The sequence below is a fragment of the Triturus cristatus genome, chromosome 12 (genome assembly GCF_964204655.1).
Source record: "Triturus cristatus chromosome 12, aTriCri1.1, whole genome shotgun sequence".
In the NCBI taxonomy this organism is placed as follows: domain Eukaryota; kingdom Metazoa; phylum Chordata; class Amphibia; order Caudata; family Salamandridae; genus Triturus; species Triturus cristatus.
The window spans coordinates 460,831,482-460,850,836 of NC_140595.1; the positions used below are offsets into that span (position 1 = coordinate 460,831,482).

At 45.9% G+C, this 19,355-nt stretch overlaps 1 protein-coding gene across 1 annotated transcript in view; it reads right to left on the minus strand.

Annotated features, from left to right (window-relative positions):
• The window catches only part of ITFG1 (integrin alpha FG-GAP repeat containing 1), a 1,870,060-nt gene that overhangs the window by 1,247,225 nt on the left and 603,480 nt on the right, over positions 1-19,355 (minus strand). Inside the window, exon 11 of the mRNA XM_085639265.1 lies at positions 14,484-14,634. Within this exon, the coding sequence (XP_085495391.1) occupies positions 14,484-14,634 (151 nt within the window). The remainder of the gene's footprint in view (positions 1-14,483; positions 14,635-19,355) is intronic.

The following is a 19,355-nucleotide window of genomic DNA, read 5'->3' on the forward strand; positions in this document are numbered from 1 at the left end:
GGGACCGGGTAGCGGGTTGGATAGGGAGGCGGGAGTGCCCGCGTTAACCGAACGACCCTTAGTTTAAAGCTATCCCACTATTCTTTAGTTTGCGAACCCCTCACCTTTACTGACACTCGAGTAGACGTTTGTGTTGTGCACATTGAAGGTGATTCCTCACTCCCGGTCCCTGGTGGTAGGCGCGACGCGCCTCTATAGCGAGACTAATATCGTCCCTTATCTTTCTCTTCCTCTGGGGAATACCGGGAGCCGACCTCGTGACAGGAGAAGGGGCCGCCAGAGGGAACCAGACTACCCAAGAGGCCCACGGAGGTCTAAACACCACGGATCCCGCCACCTTTGCGAGGGAAAGGCTAACCAGCCGGACTAAAAGAAAACTTGTAACAATAAAACCACAGATACCAAGACCTCGTGTAGTGTCCCTCGTTGACACCCCGTCACACCCCCCGTATAGATGTCTCAAGAATTGCACAATTGTGGGTTCTATCCTTAAGTCCTCTAGGATTTTCCATAGCTTACTATGGTCCACACAATCAAAAGCGGCGGTAAGATCTACAAATACCGCAAACAGTTGCCCTGTCTTAGCTTGAGTGTATTTCCCATGTATTATAGTGAAATTTAAAACCTGTTCGATAGTGCCCACCCCCTCCCAAAAACCGTATTAGACCGGGCTCAAAATATTGTTTTCGTCAGCCCACGATTGAAGCTTATTTAGCACGACCCTTCCTGCAATTTTCATAAACGAGTCTAAAAGAGATATGGGTCTGTAGCACGCTGGGTTATCCCGGTCCCCTTTTTTAAAAATAGGTATTATGAGTGACTCGGACCAGGATTTAATAAAACCCTTTGCACAACATGCTTCTAAGACTCGTGTTAGCAGAGGAGCCCAGAGTTCAGTTGTTGTTTTGTATAGGTCTACAGGAATCCCGTCAGGGCCTGGGGTCTTGATTCCTTTGCTCGCATTTATAGCCGCCAGGACTTCACCATGGGAGAAGTTGATATCAATCGGTAAAAAAGCAGATTGATCTCCCGAGAGATCCAATTCATGGTCTTGGACTGTAATCTCGCCGTCCTTATTTCCATATACATTGGAAAAGAAATCAATCCATGAATTTTCATCGATCGCTACCTCTACCTTCCACTCTCGCTACTAGCAAAAAAAGGTGCCTTAACTGCCTGCCAAAAAGAAGAACAGTCCCTGCGCAATGAGGCCTCATAGAGATTGTTCCATGCCTGCTCCTTAATTTCTTTCTTGCGTTTTTTCCTAGCAAGATTGTAAGCCTTCCTGCAAGCTCTGATTTCCTCACAGTCCCTCTCTGGGTTATGAACTGCGGCCTTTAGGAGGGAATAAGTTTTGGTACACAAGCTATCAAACCATCCGTAACTCCTATTAGGTGGCATCTTACAGCGAAAACTCAGAATGTTTTGTACAACCTGCGTAATTTGAGAAAACGCTTTTAGAATATCCATATGAGAAGTATCTTCTTTCAGGTATTCAATATTATTTGCTAAGGCCTTAGAAATCATTTTTGTATTCATCGCCTCGGGATCTTTCTTGCCCCACCTCAACGAGTAACCATTTTGGCGGGCCAAAACAATGTCTTGGGTCCATGCCAAACTTTCAACAGTAGAGGGGGCATTGGTAGCTGGTAACACTATGTTAATGCTTAGTGGGCGATGGTCACTCAGACTATTGGGATGGATCATGAATTTAGCAAACCAGTTAGTGTAGCGATTCGGGATAATAATAAAGTCAATCAAAGAATTAAATCCCCGTCCAATGAACGTAGGGCCAAAATCTACTATTGGAGAACACAACATATTGGCGAAACCAAGACCAAACGATGCCATAACATTATACCTTTGGCCCCTATCAGAATGTACAAAATGGGTAGTATGGCCATTATCCTCTGTTTCAATGTCTCCAGACCCACAATCGTTCAATGTACAAATGCTAGCATTAAAATACCCGCCCCAGATCGTAATCACATCCATCCCTTTAGATACAACCAGATTGCTCAAATCATCGGTTAGACTTTTTATAACATCTACAAATTTTCCCTTATCTATATTATTATAGAAATTGACGACCACTACCTTGACTTGTGGGAGCATATGAATGGTAACAATTTGGTAACAGGAGGTGTATTTTGTCATTTTGATGTTCTGTACCCTCAGCATATTCGATATATAAACACAAATCCCCCCTTTGTGTCTCCCATGTACTGACCGCAGTGCTGGAATGTGGAATGTCTTAAAACCATCAAGATGTAACTCATTTAGTAACTACATCTCCTGGAGACAAAGAATGTCAAAGTTATTAATAAAATCAATCCAGACTGGGTTAATGGCCTTCGACTCGAGGCCGCAAAAGTTCCAAAAGAATGCTCTTACAGACCCTTCGGCTGATTCAACTTGTATATCTAGACCATGTTCGCTCTCGCCCTGTCCCTGAGTTCCTCCCATCTGAATTTCTGTAACCATGCTGCAGTCATCTACTAAAAGGGGTGTGTCAACTTTAATATGTCCACCGCTTCCTAATTCATTCTGCATTGTTTTTAGAATTCCTGCCGGGGATAGATCACCCTTACTCTGAGGTTCTATAAAGACGTTGTGATTATGCTGGTTAAGAATTATTTCGGGCAAAGCTACTGCTAACGGAGTGTTGCAATGATCTGCGAGTGGTACCCAGATGTGTTCCGGGGTACAAGCCCAATAGTCTGGGTGCAAAATCTTATCCTGTTCCAAGGGACAGGCTCTCAGTTGTAGTTTAGAGGCAGGGCTACGTGTAGAGTGATGATTTTCATGTGTTGCCAGAAGTCAATCCACATCCTCGAGGAATTGCAAAGGCCCAAACCTATTTTTTACCTCTAGATTGTAGGTCGGATTACTATTAAGGTGTGTATTTGTATGAGAAGCAAAATACTTGGCGGGCACACCTGGCCGATAGAAATAGCCCTAGGGAAGGACATTAAAACCCTCTGCCCTAAGATTATTTGCACTAGTTCGACTTAGAATTTTGCGAACTAGGGCTGGTGAACCCAGAGACAGAACTACACAATCCCCTTTAAGGGTTTTTCTACTAGTACCCACCCACGGGACGCGTCTCACCATTTTAAAGGAGGTAAACATTTCCTGCGTCAAACCAGCATTAACGCCTAACTAGTGTATAGCTTTATTCCTCAGGGTGACCCAAGATTCTTCATCACCCTCAGAGGAAGAAGGAATATTTGCCAGGACCAGTGTGTAGGGGGCCGCAGCAGGGGGAAGGTTTAAACTAATATAGTTTGATGGGGGCTCTTGATTAGAAGCCACTCGAGTCCCTTGCTGAGAGCAAGTATCCAGATGAGGTAAAACCCCCTGTCTATCGTTATTTAATGTTCCTGCCCCCCCTCTTGCCCCAACATTATTTGGCCCTTGGCCACTGGGAATTAGGCTTTTTGATTTAATGGGGCACAAAACTCTACTGGTACTTTCACTCTGACTACTCTGTTTACGGCGTTCCGGGGTAATGGCTCAAGGAATCTGCCTGCAGACTTTATCGGGTACATCACCCCCACCTATCACCGGCTGTATAATTGCAGCTTCAGTTAGGTGTCCTATAATCAACGCTTGACCTACTTCAATATTATTCAGTCTCTTCTCTCAGGTGCCAATAGAGACTTTAATGAATGTGGTTAATTCTGATAGTAAGCTCATAATTCCCAAGATATTATTATTATGGTGACCTTTACTATTACTGCTGTTTTTTGAGCACTAGCCCGTTTTTTAGCTTTATTAGTGGTTTGGTTGTCCTTGCCTTGGGTTGATTTAGGATCGAGTAGTAAACTATTAGGAATTGTGAGAGTTTTATGAATCAGTGGTTGGTAAACGTATGGGGGCGTCTATCTTCTCAGAGGTACATACTCTTTTAGGTGGTGGCAGTGATGCAGCATCTGGGTTATCAAACGAGATCTCATCGCCTCCAGTCGGGACGCAGCCGTTTGATAATTCAGTAATTGTCCCATGAATGTTTTTTGCCCCCTCAAGCACTCTATGAGGCGGGGATGAGACCCTGCTAGTTTCAGCCGAGACTTGTAACACCTTATTCTTATTCAGTGCCTCCTCTACATTAGAAATTTGTTTTTCAATGGCCCCCACCGCCCCAGTCAAGTAATTCATTAATGTCATTAGTTGCTTTAGCCTTATTTACCAACTGGCCAGGGTTTGAGTTTTGTAACTTCCTCTTCCCCATTTCTTAGATCAAAGGACAACCCCTATCAACCCCAACACAATCGGGGATAAGGGAACTACTTGTGGGCCTACCAACACACAAAACACACCTCGCAAATACAGTTATTACCCTCACCATAGGGGGGAAAAAAATGGAAAAAAAGTCACAAGGCTATTGAATTTACCAGAGTCATAGCTTTTGATGATTTAGTACCCAAGACCAAAGAACTAGAGCCGTGGCCCAGCCAGCCTCTTCCGGCCGATGACGGCCAAGGACGGGCCCGCCCTTGGCCTGGGCTTTGCACGGGCGAGCCCACGCGCGTCCCGCGCCGCGGAAGCCCTGCGTGATCTTTATGTGCCGGCTGGCGCAAGATTGTTGCACGGCTCCTGCCGCGGTGACGCTATTCCCCCTGGGATGTGAAGTCCCGTGGCAGGAAGGACCGTATTGCTGGGGCGACAGTCTGCGAAACCGGCAGGGTGAGACTTCGTGCGGCAAGGGTCTAAGACAGGATACAACAAGGGTGGCAGCACAGAACAGCTATTTGGGCAGATTTTGACGGAGTAAGTTAAGCGAGCAGGTCTACAACACTACTTTACAAAGATTCAAAAAGGTTCCCCTAGGGATCAAGGGCACTGCATATAGTTCTGGTCACCCCCTTAGGCTGGCATTCACCTATACGGGTGAAAAGGAAAAAAATGTTTACATCCTCTGAAGCTAAGGATTTCTACAATATGAGATAAAAACAAAGGCAAACTGTCCAGCAGGGCTCTGAGAAGACAACTTTGACAAAGAGTACTCCCGAGACGCATCACGAGAAGCCTAGTGAAAGCTGATTTGGCACAAGCAAAAGAAAAAGTGCAGCATCTCCTCCCCAAAGTTAGGAGTTAGGGAGAAGAGAAAGAGCAGTTGGGAAGGTTCAGGCACCCGATTAAGAGAACTAGTCTAGTGCTCTAAAGAGAAGGGAAAGAGCAGTGAGGAATGTTCAGGCACCCGAGTAAGAGAACTGGTCTAGTGCTCTAGGGAGAAGAGAAAGAGCAGTGAGGAAGGTTCAGGCACCAGAGTAAGAGAACTGGGCTAGTGCTCTAAGGAGAAGAGAAAGAGCAGCGAGGAAGGTTCAGGCACCAGAGTAAGAGAACTGGGCTAGTGCTCTAGGGAGAAGAGAAAGAGCAGTGAGGAAGATTCAGGCACCAGAGTAAGAGAACTGGGCTAGTGCTCTAAGGAGAAGAGAAAGAGCAGCGAGGAAGGTTCCGGAACCTGAGTAAGAGAGCTGGCCTAGAGCTCTTGAGATTTTAAGAGCAGTGACGAATATTCAGGTAACTGAGTATAGTAAGAGAACTGGTCTAGTGTTCTAGGAAGAAGGGATAGAGCAGTGATGAAGGTTCAGGCACCTGGGTAAGCGAACTGGACTAGAGTTCAGGTGGAGTCATACACAGCACTGGCCGTGGGGGATTCAGCGGGGGTCCAGCTGGGCAGGGGGTCCCGAGGTCACAGCAATCCATAGAGATTTTCCAACTTCTAAAACTTAAACGCAGTTACATGGCTTTTGATAACATATCACTGATTGCTATCTCCAACAAAGAATTTCAAATTTCAGTTTCGGCATCTGAAATCGGCTTCAGCCTAAAACAATTAACCATGCCCTACTCTAAAAATACTCAATCAACATGCCAACATTGTCCTTTCCAGAAAGGGCAATCAATGGAAAGGGTAGATACAGTACACTGATAAGTTAGGGAAAATCCAACACTAGTTTTGAAACCTAAACACAAAATATGGCACTCAAGCACACACAGTCCAGTTTGCTTTTGTTAGTTCTTTTCTTTGTTGAGTTCCACTCTTCCAGTAGTTAAATCCAGTCCAAGCATGAACAGTACTTAAATCTTGTTTAATTCAGAAGCAAATTCTCATACATTATTGTCCATAAACACCACAGCCGACACGTGTTTCGTCCTCATGGACTTTTTCCAAGGGTATGCAAATAGATAAAGGTCCACAGCGTTATCCTTTTCCATTCATATATATTGGTTTATGTGATGCCAGTCCGTAGACTGAGTCTTAGCGTAAATTATCCCAGTGGCACTGGAATCCCCTTACAGGCTTTGCTTAGCTCATGATAAAGTTTGTCAATAGCCAGGCTTGTGATTATACGTGTATCCCCAATGTGGTTCAGATCCACTGGTCAGGGGATTGGCAGGACCCTGATAAGCCTGCTGAAGAAATTTGGCCTGAGCCTTCTGACTGGACCATTCAGCTACTTTGGTGAGAGAACCTTTGCTCTTTCCGAGGGCATCCCCAGGGACTTGTAAAATATCATGATGGCACGCAGCGCGGTGACCCATTTGAGCAATGTGGACCAAACAAACCAGAATCACTGCAACAGTGTATGCCGTAGCCCTCAGCTGCCACACGGTTGCAAACCTGTGGTTCAAGTAAATCGCAGCAACTTCGAAACTGACAACAACTACAGGACACTGAAGAATCGTTCTTGAGTGCCAGATCTTCTGTCTAATGCAAAAACAACAATTGATGGACAGAATGCAGAACAATGTCATACATTCACCCCAGTACAGAGATCTGGGCCTAAATCCATCGGTTTTTTTGCTCACCATGCCATTCCAGTTTAGACCCAGCCATATGCAAATCAGTCTTGACCCTGCGCCCAATGGGAACAGTCGAGCCCGAACTGCCAGGCCAGGTCCTCCCTGGACTGGAAACAAGCACCCTAGGACCGGTTTCGGGCTTTCTGCCCTCATCAGCCAGGATAGCTTGACTCCAGTTACATGGGGAGCACGGGACCCACGTCTTGGCATATCCGTCCCACTCGGGGTGACAACTGAAAAATCAACAATTGATGGACAGAATGCAGAACAATGTCATACATTCACCCCAGTACAGAGATCTGGCCCTAAATCCATTGTTTGTGTGTCTTTTGCTTTCTCGCCCTAAGTGCGCCAGGTATGCCCAGACGTGGGTCCTGTGCTCACTGTGCCACTGGAATCAAGCTATCCTGGCTGAAGAGGGGTGAAACCCCGAAACCGGTCCTAGGATGCTTGTTTCCGGTCCAGGGAGGACCTGGCTTGGCAGTTCGAGCTGGACTGTTCCCATGAGGCACAGGGTCAAGACTGATTTGCATAAGGCCAGGTCTAGACTGGGGTGGCATGGTGAGCAAAAGAAAGATGGATTTAACCCAGACAGAATATCCTCAGGCCAAGAACCATGCCGGCCTATGAATCATCATCCCCAGATAGGACTATGGGAGGGATCACTCCAGGCTGTTAAGAAGGGCTCCGCTTTGGAGCCCCTGCACTAGTGCTTATGTCCCTACAATGGCTGATAGTTTTGGTTGGAATCGGTTATAACGCCAGTTTTAGCAGAATATTGGCCCTTTACTTAACCTGGATTTCAGTAGTGGGCATTCTTCTTCCATGATGCCACTAACGCATACGTGATGGAAGTAAGCATATGCATTCCCAGTATGAAATTCAGAATGGCTTGAAGTCTATAAGGGCAGCTAAGTGGATACATCCAGTATCATCTGTGTACTTTTATTACACTTCTGCTATTCTTATATGAAAGTCACAGATTTGCTGGGGAGATATGAATATCGTTGTCCTAAGCAAAAACACAAAGGATGAATTATATTCATTTAAGACCTCCAGGGTTATGTTCGATACCAGGCTGGTACGTGGAGCCAGTATGGGGAAATCTTGAAATGCACTTACACCACTGTCAGGGGGTCCCTGTTTGCCACGAGCCGGGGGAGGACTTTCACTCCTGTTCGTTTCCGCCCCGCTTGCAGGACAGCCCTGGTCCCTTTAAGAGGGACGGACCATTATCGGAGGGAGGAGCGCTGCCTCTGACTTCACCGACCGTCCACCAATCAGATGGCCGGTTGCCGTTAAAAGAACGACGTCAGGACGCACACGGGGCGACACAGCCAGGAGAGGAGAAGCCGGAAGGAGCAGTTGCCGAAGTGTTCGTGAATAAGGAGACGGAGGTAGTTGGAGCAGAGCCGTCGGAGCAGGAGAGGAGAGACGATCCGGAGACGTTGGCGTACCAGGAGACGAAAAAGCCAGGAGGCCAACGAGACCACGCTCCGCCCCGCCACACTTCTGGAGAAGTGTGGCACCACAAGGTACGAGCCCGATTAAGGGGACTCGTTTTCTCACAGGGAGGGAACCGGTAGGGGTGGGTGACGGTAGTCACAAGACGTTTGGGTGGGTTTGTTCACCTTCCAAAAAGAATACACCTCCCCGGCACGAACGTATTGTTGCACGGAAAAGGTCCCTGGTGATCCCGTCACTTCCCCTCCCCTTCCTTTCACCATCGTAAGTCCCGATGTTGTAAATAACCCCGGGTTCTGTTTTCTTTCCATCCGAGAGACACCTCTGAACCCTTGTCATCCGAAAGAAGGAAGAAGTATCGAGCTGTGACCAAGAACAAACATACAGGAACAGCGACTGAATCCCGAGTACTCCGTCTTCCTCATAGACTGTTACCTTGGTGCTCTGACTCCTCATAACCCTGGGAATTTGTTTCAATAAAGCTGATATCTGGTGGCCTAACTACTGTATCCTGGTCCTTACATTCTGGGGAGCGGTAACCCCGCTACCCCCTCTCACAAGTGGCAAGCCAGATAGGAGGTTAAGACCCTCCTCTGATACAAGATGGACACCATTATCCAACAAATGAAGGAAGGACAGGAAAAACTCGAGTGGGCAATCGGACAAACAGCCACTCAAGCGGAAGCTGACCGCACAGCGTTTACTTCTGCCATACAGACACAGTCTGCTAGCCTACTGAAGTTGGCAGAGGGTGTGGCAGCGCTAGGACAAGGGAGAACCAGTGCCCCTCTCCCAGGAACAGTAGTTCCGTTACAAAAGTTCACTCAAGGGGATGATCCCTTGGCCTTCTTTTTGAATTTCGAAAGGGCCGCTAGGGCCAGCGCTTGGCCTGGTGAGAGGTGGCCTTTTTATCTTGCCCCTCTTTTAACAGGGGAGGCGCAAGCTGCTTATCAGATAGTGAATAAGGACGGTACTTCCGGTTATGCTTTAATTAAACAGTACATACTCGACCGGCTAGGGGTAGATGAAGAGACCCATCGACTCAAGTTTCGCCAAGAACGCGGTTCCCCAGGAGACCTTCCAGAGACTTTGTTCTTCAAATTGAAGGCAGCCGCTGACCTCTGGCTCCAAACCCGGTTACACAAACTGAGGACTATGGCACATGAGCACCTAGCCATAGCCCAGACAAAACAGAAAACGTTTTATGACAGGGGTAAGAAGTGGAGGGAGATGGATGTTGGGGAATGGGCCTTGGTTCTACTGCCCTCGTCAACACACAAAATGAGGAAAGAATGGAAGGGCCCTTTTAAAATTATTAGGAAAATCGGTAAAACCACATACCTCCTACAAGTCCAAGGCAACAAAACACAAATGTGCCATATAAACTTGCTAAAAAAATGGCTGGGAACACCTCCTCAAGCGGTCCATTCTCTTACCTTAGCCGAACATACTGTCTTTGACACCCCTATCGACCCTGATCTATCCCTGGACCAACGGGAAGAAATACTAGCCCTTCTTCTCCAGTATGCAGACGTCTTTTCTGATCAACCAGGGAAAACCAACATAGCAATGCACTCCATCCCTACGTCTCCGGGGACGGTGGTCAAACAAAAGCCCTACCGTATCCCCGAAGCGAGGAGGCAGGCCTTCCAAGAAGAGGTGACTCAAATGTTATGCTCTGGGGTGATAGTGCCCTCTCGCAGTAACTGGTGTTCTCCAGTTGTACTCGTCCCCAAACCGGACGGCAGTATTCGATTTTGTATCGACTTCAGGGCAGTGAATAGGGTGTCTAAACAAGATGCATACCCCCTTCCTAGGGTGGATGAATTGCTAGAACGCCTTGGGGAGGCTCGTTATATCACCACTATAGACCTCACCAAGGGGTACTGGCAGATTCCCCTTAACCCTGCGGATCAGGAGAAAACAGCTTTCTCTACCCCGTCGGGCCATTATCAGTTCACAGTCCTACCATTTGGACTGCACGGTGCTCCGGCAACGTTTCAAAGAGCTATGGATACGGTATTGTCTTCCCATACTCTCTATTCTTCTGCGTACCTAGATGATATTGTCGTCTACAGTAAAACGTGGGGGGACCATATTACACATCTGAACAACATACTCAGCAGTTTAAGGACAACAGGCTTCCACATAAATGCTAAAAAGACCAGAGTAGCCTTCAGAAAGGTGAAATATCTGGGGTACGTCTTGGGAAATGGTAGGATAGAGCCACAGCTCGAGAAAGTCAAGGCTATCCTTGCAGTTCCCTATCCCAAGACCAAAAGAGACCTACGAGCTTTCCTGGGGCTCTTGGGCTATTATAGGAGGTTTATTGCTCAATTTGCTGACTTGGCTGGCCCTCTTACAGACCTTTTAAAGAAAACTCAGTCATCACCTAGACTACCTGCTCCTACCCCCAGAGAAACTCGTGCATTTGAGGCGTTAAAAACAATCCTCACCACTGCACCAGTGTTGATCTCCCTGGATTTCTTGAAACCCTTCATCCTCCAGACGGATGCCTCAGGAGTAGGTATTGGGGCGGTCCTGTCACAGGAGGATTCGGAGGGCTCGGAACGGCCGATACTATACATCAGTCGTAAACTGTTCCCCAGGGAAATGGCGTATTCCACTATAGAAAAGGAGTGCTTGGCGGTTCGTTGGGGAGTGGACAAACTTCGGTATTACCTGGAGGGACGACCGTTTGTTTTGTATACAGACCATGCCCCGTTAACCTGGCTTCAACGGAACAGGGGTCACAATGATCGCATCCTTCGATGGTTCTTGGCTCTGCAACCCTTTCAGATAGAGGTTCGGAATCGGAAGGGACTAGAGCAGGGGAACGCGGATTATTTGTCTCGGTTCCCTTTTTCCCCCGATCGGGGAAATCTCGGGGGAGGGATGTGTCAGGGGGTCCCTGTTTGCCACGAGCCGGGGGAGGACTTTCACTCCTGTTCGTTTCCGCCCCGCTTGCAGGACAGCCCTGGTCCCTTTAAGAGGGACGGACCCTTATCGGAGGGAGGAGCGCTGCCTCTGACTTCACCGACCGTCCACCAATCAGATGGCCGGTTGCCGTTAAAAGAACGACGTCAGGACGCACACGGGGCGACACAGCCAGGAGAGGAGAAGCCGGAAGGAGCAGTTGCCGAAGTGTTCGTGAATAAGGAGACGGAGGTAGTTGGAGCAGAGCCGTCGGAGCAGGAGAGGAGAGACAATCCGGAGACGTTGGCGTACCAGGAGACGAAAAAGCCAGGAGGCCAACGAGACCACGCTCCGCCCCGCCACACTTCTGGAGAAGTGTGGCACCACAAGGTACGAGCCCGATTAAGGGGACTTGTTTTCTCACAGGGAGGGAACCGGTAGGGGTGGGTGACGGTAGTCACAAGACGTTTGGGTGGGTTTGTTCACCTTCCAAAAAGAATACACCTCCCCGGCACGAACGTATTGTTGCACGGAAAAGGTCCCTGGTGATCCCGTCACTTCCCCTCCCCTTCCTTTCACCATCGTAAGTCCCGATGTTGTAAATAACCCCGGGTTCTGTTTTCTTTCCATCCGAGAGACACCTCTGAACCCTTGTCATCCGAAAGAAGGAAGAAGTATCGAGCTGTGACCAAGAACAAACATACAGGAACAGCGACTGAATCCCGAGTACTCCGTCTTCCTCATAGACTGTTACCTTGGTGCTCTGACTCCTCATAACCCTGGGAATTTGTTTCAATAAAGCTGATATCTGGTGGCCTAACTACTGTATCCTGGTCCTTACATTCTGGGGAGCGGTAACCCCGCTACCCCCTCTCACAACCACACAGAATATTGTACAGAGATTTATTGCTGACATATATATCACCTCCTAAATAAAGTTTACAAACATTCTGTCTGACTGGGTAATGACTTCTATTACTAACTCCAGTAGGTCGATCATTTTGTAGTTGGTGTTTAGGACACATATTGTTTGATATTCTGACAATGATATTCTGGGACTGGGTCCACTACATTGGTGGATCTTTCTATTGTTCACCCGGAGCATGGAGCATCTGAGACTCTTCCAAAAGTTCAACGCTGGGAGCAATCTCAGCGACAAAACCAGCCAAACAGTATTTCATGCTCTGACACCGGATTCTAAGAGCTGTAAGGACTAGGGCCAGTCAGACATCAGGACATGTTGAATGGGTAGAACCTCAGAAAAAGATAACAAAAGGGGGAGGGAGTAGAGAGGTATACAGAGAGAATCTACCTCCTGTTCAGCTTTTATAAACAATATGATTCTACCCTATATAAATGACCAGTAAAATTATTTGTTATTTTTTAGTTTTTCTAGTGATTCTAAATAAAGTGTAGTAGTGATCCATGAAATGTCATGGAAAAGCACTAAGTGTTTTTAAAATACCCCTCACACACTATGAATCCCATAGTGGGTATTACATTAAGGTACACCCCCTACACATCCCCTTTCTTAACGTTCCCAGCCAGGGAAATTAATAAAATTGTTTTTTCCACTAGCCAGGGAATTTTTAATTTTTTGTAACTTTCACTAACCCTACCACTCTCACTCCTACACTACACACAGCCTATTTTTTCACGACAGTGCTCCCGCGTATCTGCAGGTTGTAGCACACTCCGCCCCGTTGAGGGACGGCAAGACCCCTATGATGAAGCATGACACTATGGGATTCATAGTGTGTGAGGGGTATTTTAAAAACATTTCGTGTTTTTCCATGACATTTCATGGATCACTACTACACTTTATTTAGAATTACTAGAAAAACTAAAAAATAACAAACAATTTTACTGGTCATTTATATAGGGTAGAATCATAATGGGTAGAACCTCAGGCACAGCATCAAGGGTTGCTTTTCCTTGTGCATGTGAAAATTTACGAAGAACCCAAAGTGGAAACAGCATTGAGTAGAGCTTGTCAGTTAATGAGAGGTATATTATAATTTCAGTTGATATCTGATGAGGGATTTTCAATTCCAGGGACTGTATTTTGCGCAAACATGAACAGTGTGCCTGATTGCAATGAATGCGCTGCTCCAGGAAAAGCTGCAAACCCGGGGCAGCACATTCATTGAAATACAGAGTGGCTAATTTAATAAGCTGTTTCATGTTTCACAGTGCCGACAGCACCCGACCGCAATTTAGTGAGGGGAGAGAGATCCTCCAGCAGGCGGGTGCAGTAAGTGACTGCACCCGTCTGCAGGAGGTTGCCTTGGGGGTTTCATGGGATACCCTTTGTCCCCTCCAGAGGGCTACCCTCAGTGGCACAGTGACAGTGCGCCACCTTTTTGTGGCACACTGTCAATTTGCTTCCTGACTGCTTCTCTGCCTTTGTGCACACGTCCATAATACGGTGTCGGCACAGAGGCAAAGGGATTCCCTCATTTGCATGGCGTCACTCCCCCCATGTGAATTAGGTTATGTTCTCTTGAGATAGCACTGGATCTACATGTGCGCCAGCGCTATAAGTATTACAGCAGGGCCGCGCAAGTGTTTGAGGCCCCTTCTGTCATACCAAAGTGCCCTGGGGGCGTAAACGCCCATTGCGCCCCCATTGCATTTTGTGTAATACGGCCCTAGGAGTGTGGCGCGATCACAGGTTGGAATTTTAATCACCCACTGAACATGAACTGATTTACCTAGAACAGAGCAGATTTTAGATTTCGCGAACAGTTTTGTTGCCACAGAGTCGAAAAAGGGCATTAGAATATTGTTATGGAAAACACATTAAGTCAACATCATGAGGGAGTGAGGTTATTTCAAACGAGGCCTTAAAAATGAAAGCCTCAGGTGCCAAGCTTCAGCAATGTCGCTGAAAGGCTTACACGTCCAAGTATTATCCATAAATTAACCACTTTCCCAAATCTTTTATGCAAAGCAAAATGTCACAAAATATAATTCACTTTTGATAAGAGCTGAAATGCTCAGAGAGTATGGAGACTTTCAAATGCCACAATCTATTACACTGAAATCTCTCCACAGAACTCCCTTCAGTTAGTGCATCAGCCAGGCAATGGCTTCATAAACCTCCTCAGCTCGCCCACCCTTCAAATCTAAGCGACTTTCTCTAATTAACTTGTTTGCTTTCATTATCAATCCAGGATTTCCAGGTCTAGCTCGGCTGAGACGCTTAGACTTTAAAAAAAAAAAAAAATCAAATGAGACAGGACAGATGGCAATTAAAAAGGGAACACAGCAAAGAGCTTTGAACTCACATCTTCATAAATGTCAAAGAAGGTTGCCACCACAGCGTCTTTGATTTGATTTAGCTCGGAGGGCTCCCAGTACACGTGAAACACACGCCCCACACTCTTGCTGCTTGCGTTGGTATATGGCACGTTCTCCAGTAAAAAAGCTTGCCTATTGCTGTGAAAGAGAAAAAAGAAAATCTTTTACAAAATGTGGTACAAAGTAAAACATCGCCAACATATAATGAAAGGACATGAATGAACGCAATTCTATTTATCGCACAATAGAAGATACACCAAGCTACAGATCGTTTCACCTTTACAAGGCAACATGTAACCAGAAATTGCTTTGTGAAAGAAGGTATATCTATTTACTGACCCGGCAATCACTACAATGCTCAGGCCGTGAGAAGCCTTTCCACGAGCAAGCTTTTTGAAGATGATCTCAGGAAAACCTGTATGGGGTAGACCACGTAGCGGCCTGTCATATGTCTCTTTAAAGATACATGTCCAGGGCTAGACTTGGGAACCAAAACCAGCCCTGGCACAAATGCTTAAACCAGCCGCTCCCTCCGCCCTCTTGCGCTCTCTATTTTCTCTCTCTTCTCTTTTCCGATCACATTTGCTCTACCTTTCACCTCCTTCTCTCTCTCTTGAAGGCTCCACATGACTGCTGCAGTTAACCTGGTGGGGCTGGGGAAAGTAACAGAGGCACCAGGAGACTCCTTGCGTTTTCAAGGAGAGTCCTTGGGTTTTCAAGGACTCTCCTCTGGTGGCTCCAGTTAATATGGCAACTTATAATTACAGATAAGTCCGTCCCCTCATCATCTTGACCTGTGGGGAGAGTGAAAGGCATGGCGTTGTAAGCGGGGGGTGATCAATTTGTACTGATCAAGATACACATTATGGGGCAGCCCAGTAAATGATATCTAAGGCAACGTGACACAGAAAAGGGACAAATAATACTTTGGCTGGTGGCACAGTATATAAATACATACATAACACCTGTCTGAGTTTGACCTTCTTGTCACAGATATAAACCTGCTCTGCCTTTCTTCCCTCCGAGGTCACTAATCCAATATGCTCCCACGGGTGAGCACGGACTATACAAACACACCTCATGGCATTTGTATGCGGCCACCATAGGGAATCCTACAACTTTGTAGCACTCTGATAAGAGGAGACCAACCAATGAACAATCAATGCCTTTCAGACCTCTAGCCCAGCATAAGAGCCACCACAAGAGGCAAAAACGTTGTCAGGGAATTCATGCTAGTCACAGTCTAGAATCAAGGGGATGGTGAAACCTAGCATCAATACAGCAATATTTTGAAAAAAAGGAGGTCATCATAATCTCTTATCAGCCGTAAAAATCAGACAGAAGCGGAAGAAAAAAAAATGCCCACCAAGTAATTTAAGAAAATATTGCTGGGTTTTGAAAAAGTGTAAACCTCAATGACCTTGCAAGCAATCACTACCAAAAGCACTTTGTAAAGGATCACCAGTAGAAACCACTGGTGGCCAATAATTCGATAGGATTAAAAAACACATTTAAAGGCTAAAATGAAGATGTCATACAGGCCTCCTCCTGGTCTCAGTAATAAACAAGACACTACTGAATCCTTTGCATCTTGAAGTGATCCAGTGGAAGCACCCATGCACAGGGGACATGGGCCCTCTGGAATAGGCATGAAGCAAGGGGTTGATACAAATAAGGGCCCAGAGTTGAAGAGTTGAGGAAAGGACAGAACCTTCTACAAGATGGGGGGAGGAAGACCAAGCACGTCCTATCAGTTCTCCAGCACGGCTCGAATGAAAACGAGTCGATGTACGTATGTGTTAGTTACAAAATGTAACACTATCCAAAAAGCAGCTGAGTACTGAACAGTATCAAAGACAAGGACACAGTCAACGAGGAATTGGGGAGAGAGGTTGTTTCTGGCAGCAGAAGGGTACTTTTACCACATGGTGATAGAATGTTATTTAATGAGGTGCTTCTTTAAGTCTTTCCTAAATTGTAGCAGGACTGGGGCAGTCCGAGTGGTTACAAGGATGTTTCAAATCCTTAGTACATCAACACAAAATGCCTGTGGCCTTGCTTTTTTGTTCTTACAACTCTTTGCCACAAACCTGCTGGTAACCTGGGTGTTGGTGTGCCAAGAGCCATAGAGATGGTAAGCTTGTCATTCAGGTAAGCGGGAGTGCTGGTTGTGATGGCTTTATAAATGATGCAGCAGGTTTTGACATTGGTGCACGCCGGAAAGGAGAGCCAGGTCGATGGGGGTGATGTGATCATATTTCTTAAGGACTTCAATGCAGCATACCCTCAACGGGGCTGAGGGCAGTGTGGAATCAGGGTGGCCATAGTGATGAGAAATTACTTTCTCTCATTTATCAACAGGCCAGGGTGGAACAGCGACAGGACCCTCTCAAGAGAGTTAATGACTGCTTACAGGAAGGATCTCTTACAAAGTAGTTGTTTAGGAAGGACAAACTGTACATCACTTGCTGATGAAATGGGGACGACCACCACAGCAATCACTCAAAGTATATACTAGTTATGGATTGTCCCTGTTAGAGATCCAAGGATCGACCTGTAGTTGGAAAACAATGACAGAGAAATAAGAGCCCTTTGGGTTGTTTGAACCCAGCCAGTCATCCACGTGTGGGGCAGTATGCTTCAATTCCCCCTCCTTATAGATCTTTCATGCTGAAAAGCGGCTGAATAAGAGCAAATCTGAATTACACTAAACTAAGCCTTGAGCATATGTTCTACTGCAAAAAATATAGGACAAACCCCCAAAAATGATCTTCCTGCCGTGCAACACTGATGACCTACACAAAGGAAGCTTCTGCATTTTTCCCAGTGCCTCTCAATAGACTGGTTGAAGATTTGGTCAATCAGAGCCGGATAATGGTTCTCCATGTCAGGAAACGGAGATTACGTCGGTCAATCTGGAGTGGCATACATGATGGCCTCCAAGAGTGAGCCATCACTACCTGTTCCTGCTCCTATATTGCTTCCTCCACTTAGCAATGGCAGAAGGGAATACTAATTCTCATGGTTAATACAGGTAGGCAGTCCTGGAATATGCTCCTAGAAAAAAGCAGGCCGATTCAGAAAAGGATTAGAAGCTGGCTGGAAGGAGATCATCACTAGATACTCAGCTGTGAAAGCCAAGCTTTTGGGCTCTGTGAATTGATCGTTGGATGACATCGTATAGAGTTTATCACCATCAAGGCAAAGGTCCAAAGTTGCTACCAGTCAGGGCATTGTGGGGGGAGTAAGATGACTTGACTTGCCCATCTGTTTCCAGATTCCTACCCTGGGAAAAAGTGGCACTGTCCTAATGCGGAATTACCAGAAGGTTGGCAACGTGATTACTCAACATTCAAGACTGTTTGAAAGAAAACCTTCAGAGAGCGCAAGCAAAAGGTCTAACCAGCCTTATTGTGGAGCCAGCAAGAACAAAGTCATGTGTGGGGGGAAGAATGTTCACACACCATCTTTCCTACCGAATCAAGGAACCCTACACCCTCCTTCTGCAAGTAGGCAGAAGCCAAGGACACAGGGCTCTTACACTTTGGATAGGAGTTGCAGCAACCACAAAAATGTTGTGCTTTGCTTTCACATTTCTTTTATGTGTAAATAAGTAAAATTCGGTATGTAAAGTCTAACTACACAATGATGAGTTAATTGTGTAATAACAGGCTGCCTGAGCAGGTTAATCCACTTTTTACACATACTTTTCTATTTTATAAAGGGACACAATTTCCCATCGGTTGATCCAGTCGTGACCTCTTCTGTACTAAAACATATATTTCTAGATTTATTTGGATTCTAAAAAAGTTTATTTTTTTCAGAATACAGGTTTTAAGACAGTATTCAGTCTTTTAATTTAAGCTCGTTTGTTCTGACAACCGAGGGTTCAAATTCAGAGCTCAAAAACTCTAATTCGTACCATCTAGTGCTGTTTTTCTCTTTACTTTTTGTTTTATCTTTACTTATGGCAAAAACCGATTCTTCATCTTCTTTCGAAAAGAACAAATAATTAATACAAGGATTTATTAATCTATTAGGAATAAGCTGAAACCGGGTACCCAGACAATAATATTTAAAACTTGTGATTAAAGCACGTCACAATATTTTAATGACAGAAAAAAATGATAATAACATTACAAATACAGTACATGGGTGGGAAATGTATTACACTGCTAGGGAAACATAGAAAATTAGACTAGTGACAACATAGCATACACATTCTTTTTTTTTTGGAGCAAGCGCTGGGACACTTTGAGTAGCCGTGCGCTCTATAAATTAAACATAACATAAAATAAAATAACATTTGGGCTCCTCTCATACCAACCTTTGACTGGAGTCACTCTTCTTAATAAGCACAACTGGGACTGAACTGAGATTTGGTCATATTTCCTTGGCTGCCCTCTGTATATTAGATTGAAACGGTATTGCATACTTTTCTAAAGAACAGTCATATCCTCCAACATTCCATGGCAAAATTGACCTCTCATGAGGATGGTTATCTAGGTCCATCTGAGGAGGCTGATGGAGAAGGATGTGAAAGGAAAGTCTTATGACCTCAGTGACCTGTAGAAAGTCTGGAGTAAGCTGCAGTATTGGTATTACAAATTGTGCTGCCATAGTCTGAGGCAAGTGGCAGCAACATCAGTTAAGCTGATAGGGTCTCAAATTGGTGCCACCACCAGTTCTAAAACCATGAAGTTGTCTTGCCCATTGTCAGTCAACCAAACCTCCAGCAGGGCCCAGGTCATCTGAGGGGAGAAATTGTGAGTACGCCAAGAACAGAACCTGTGATCCATTTAGCGATCTAGGTTGATCGACATTGCCAAAGTTCTTAGCATTAGTCACATTTGAATGAA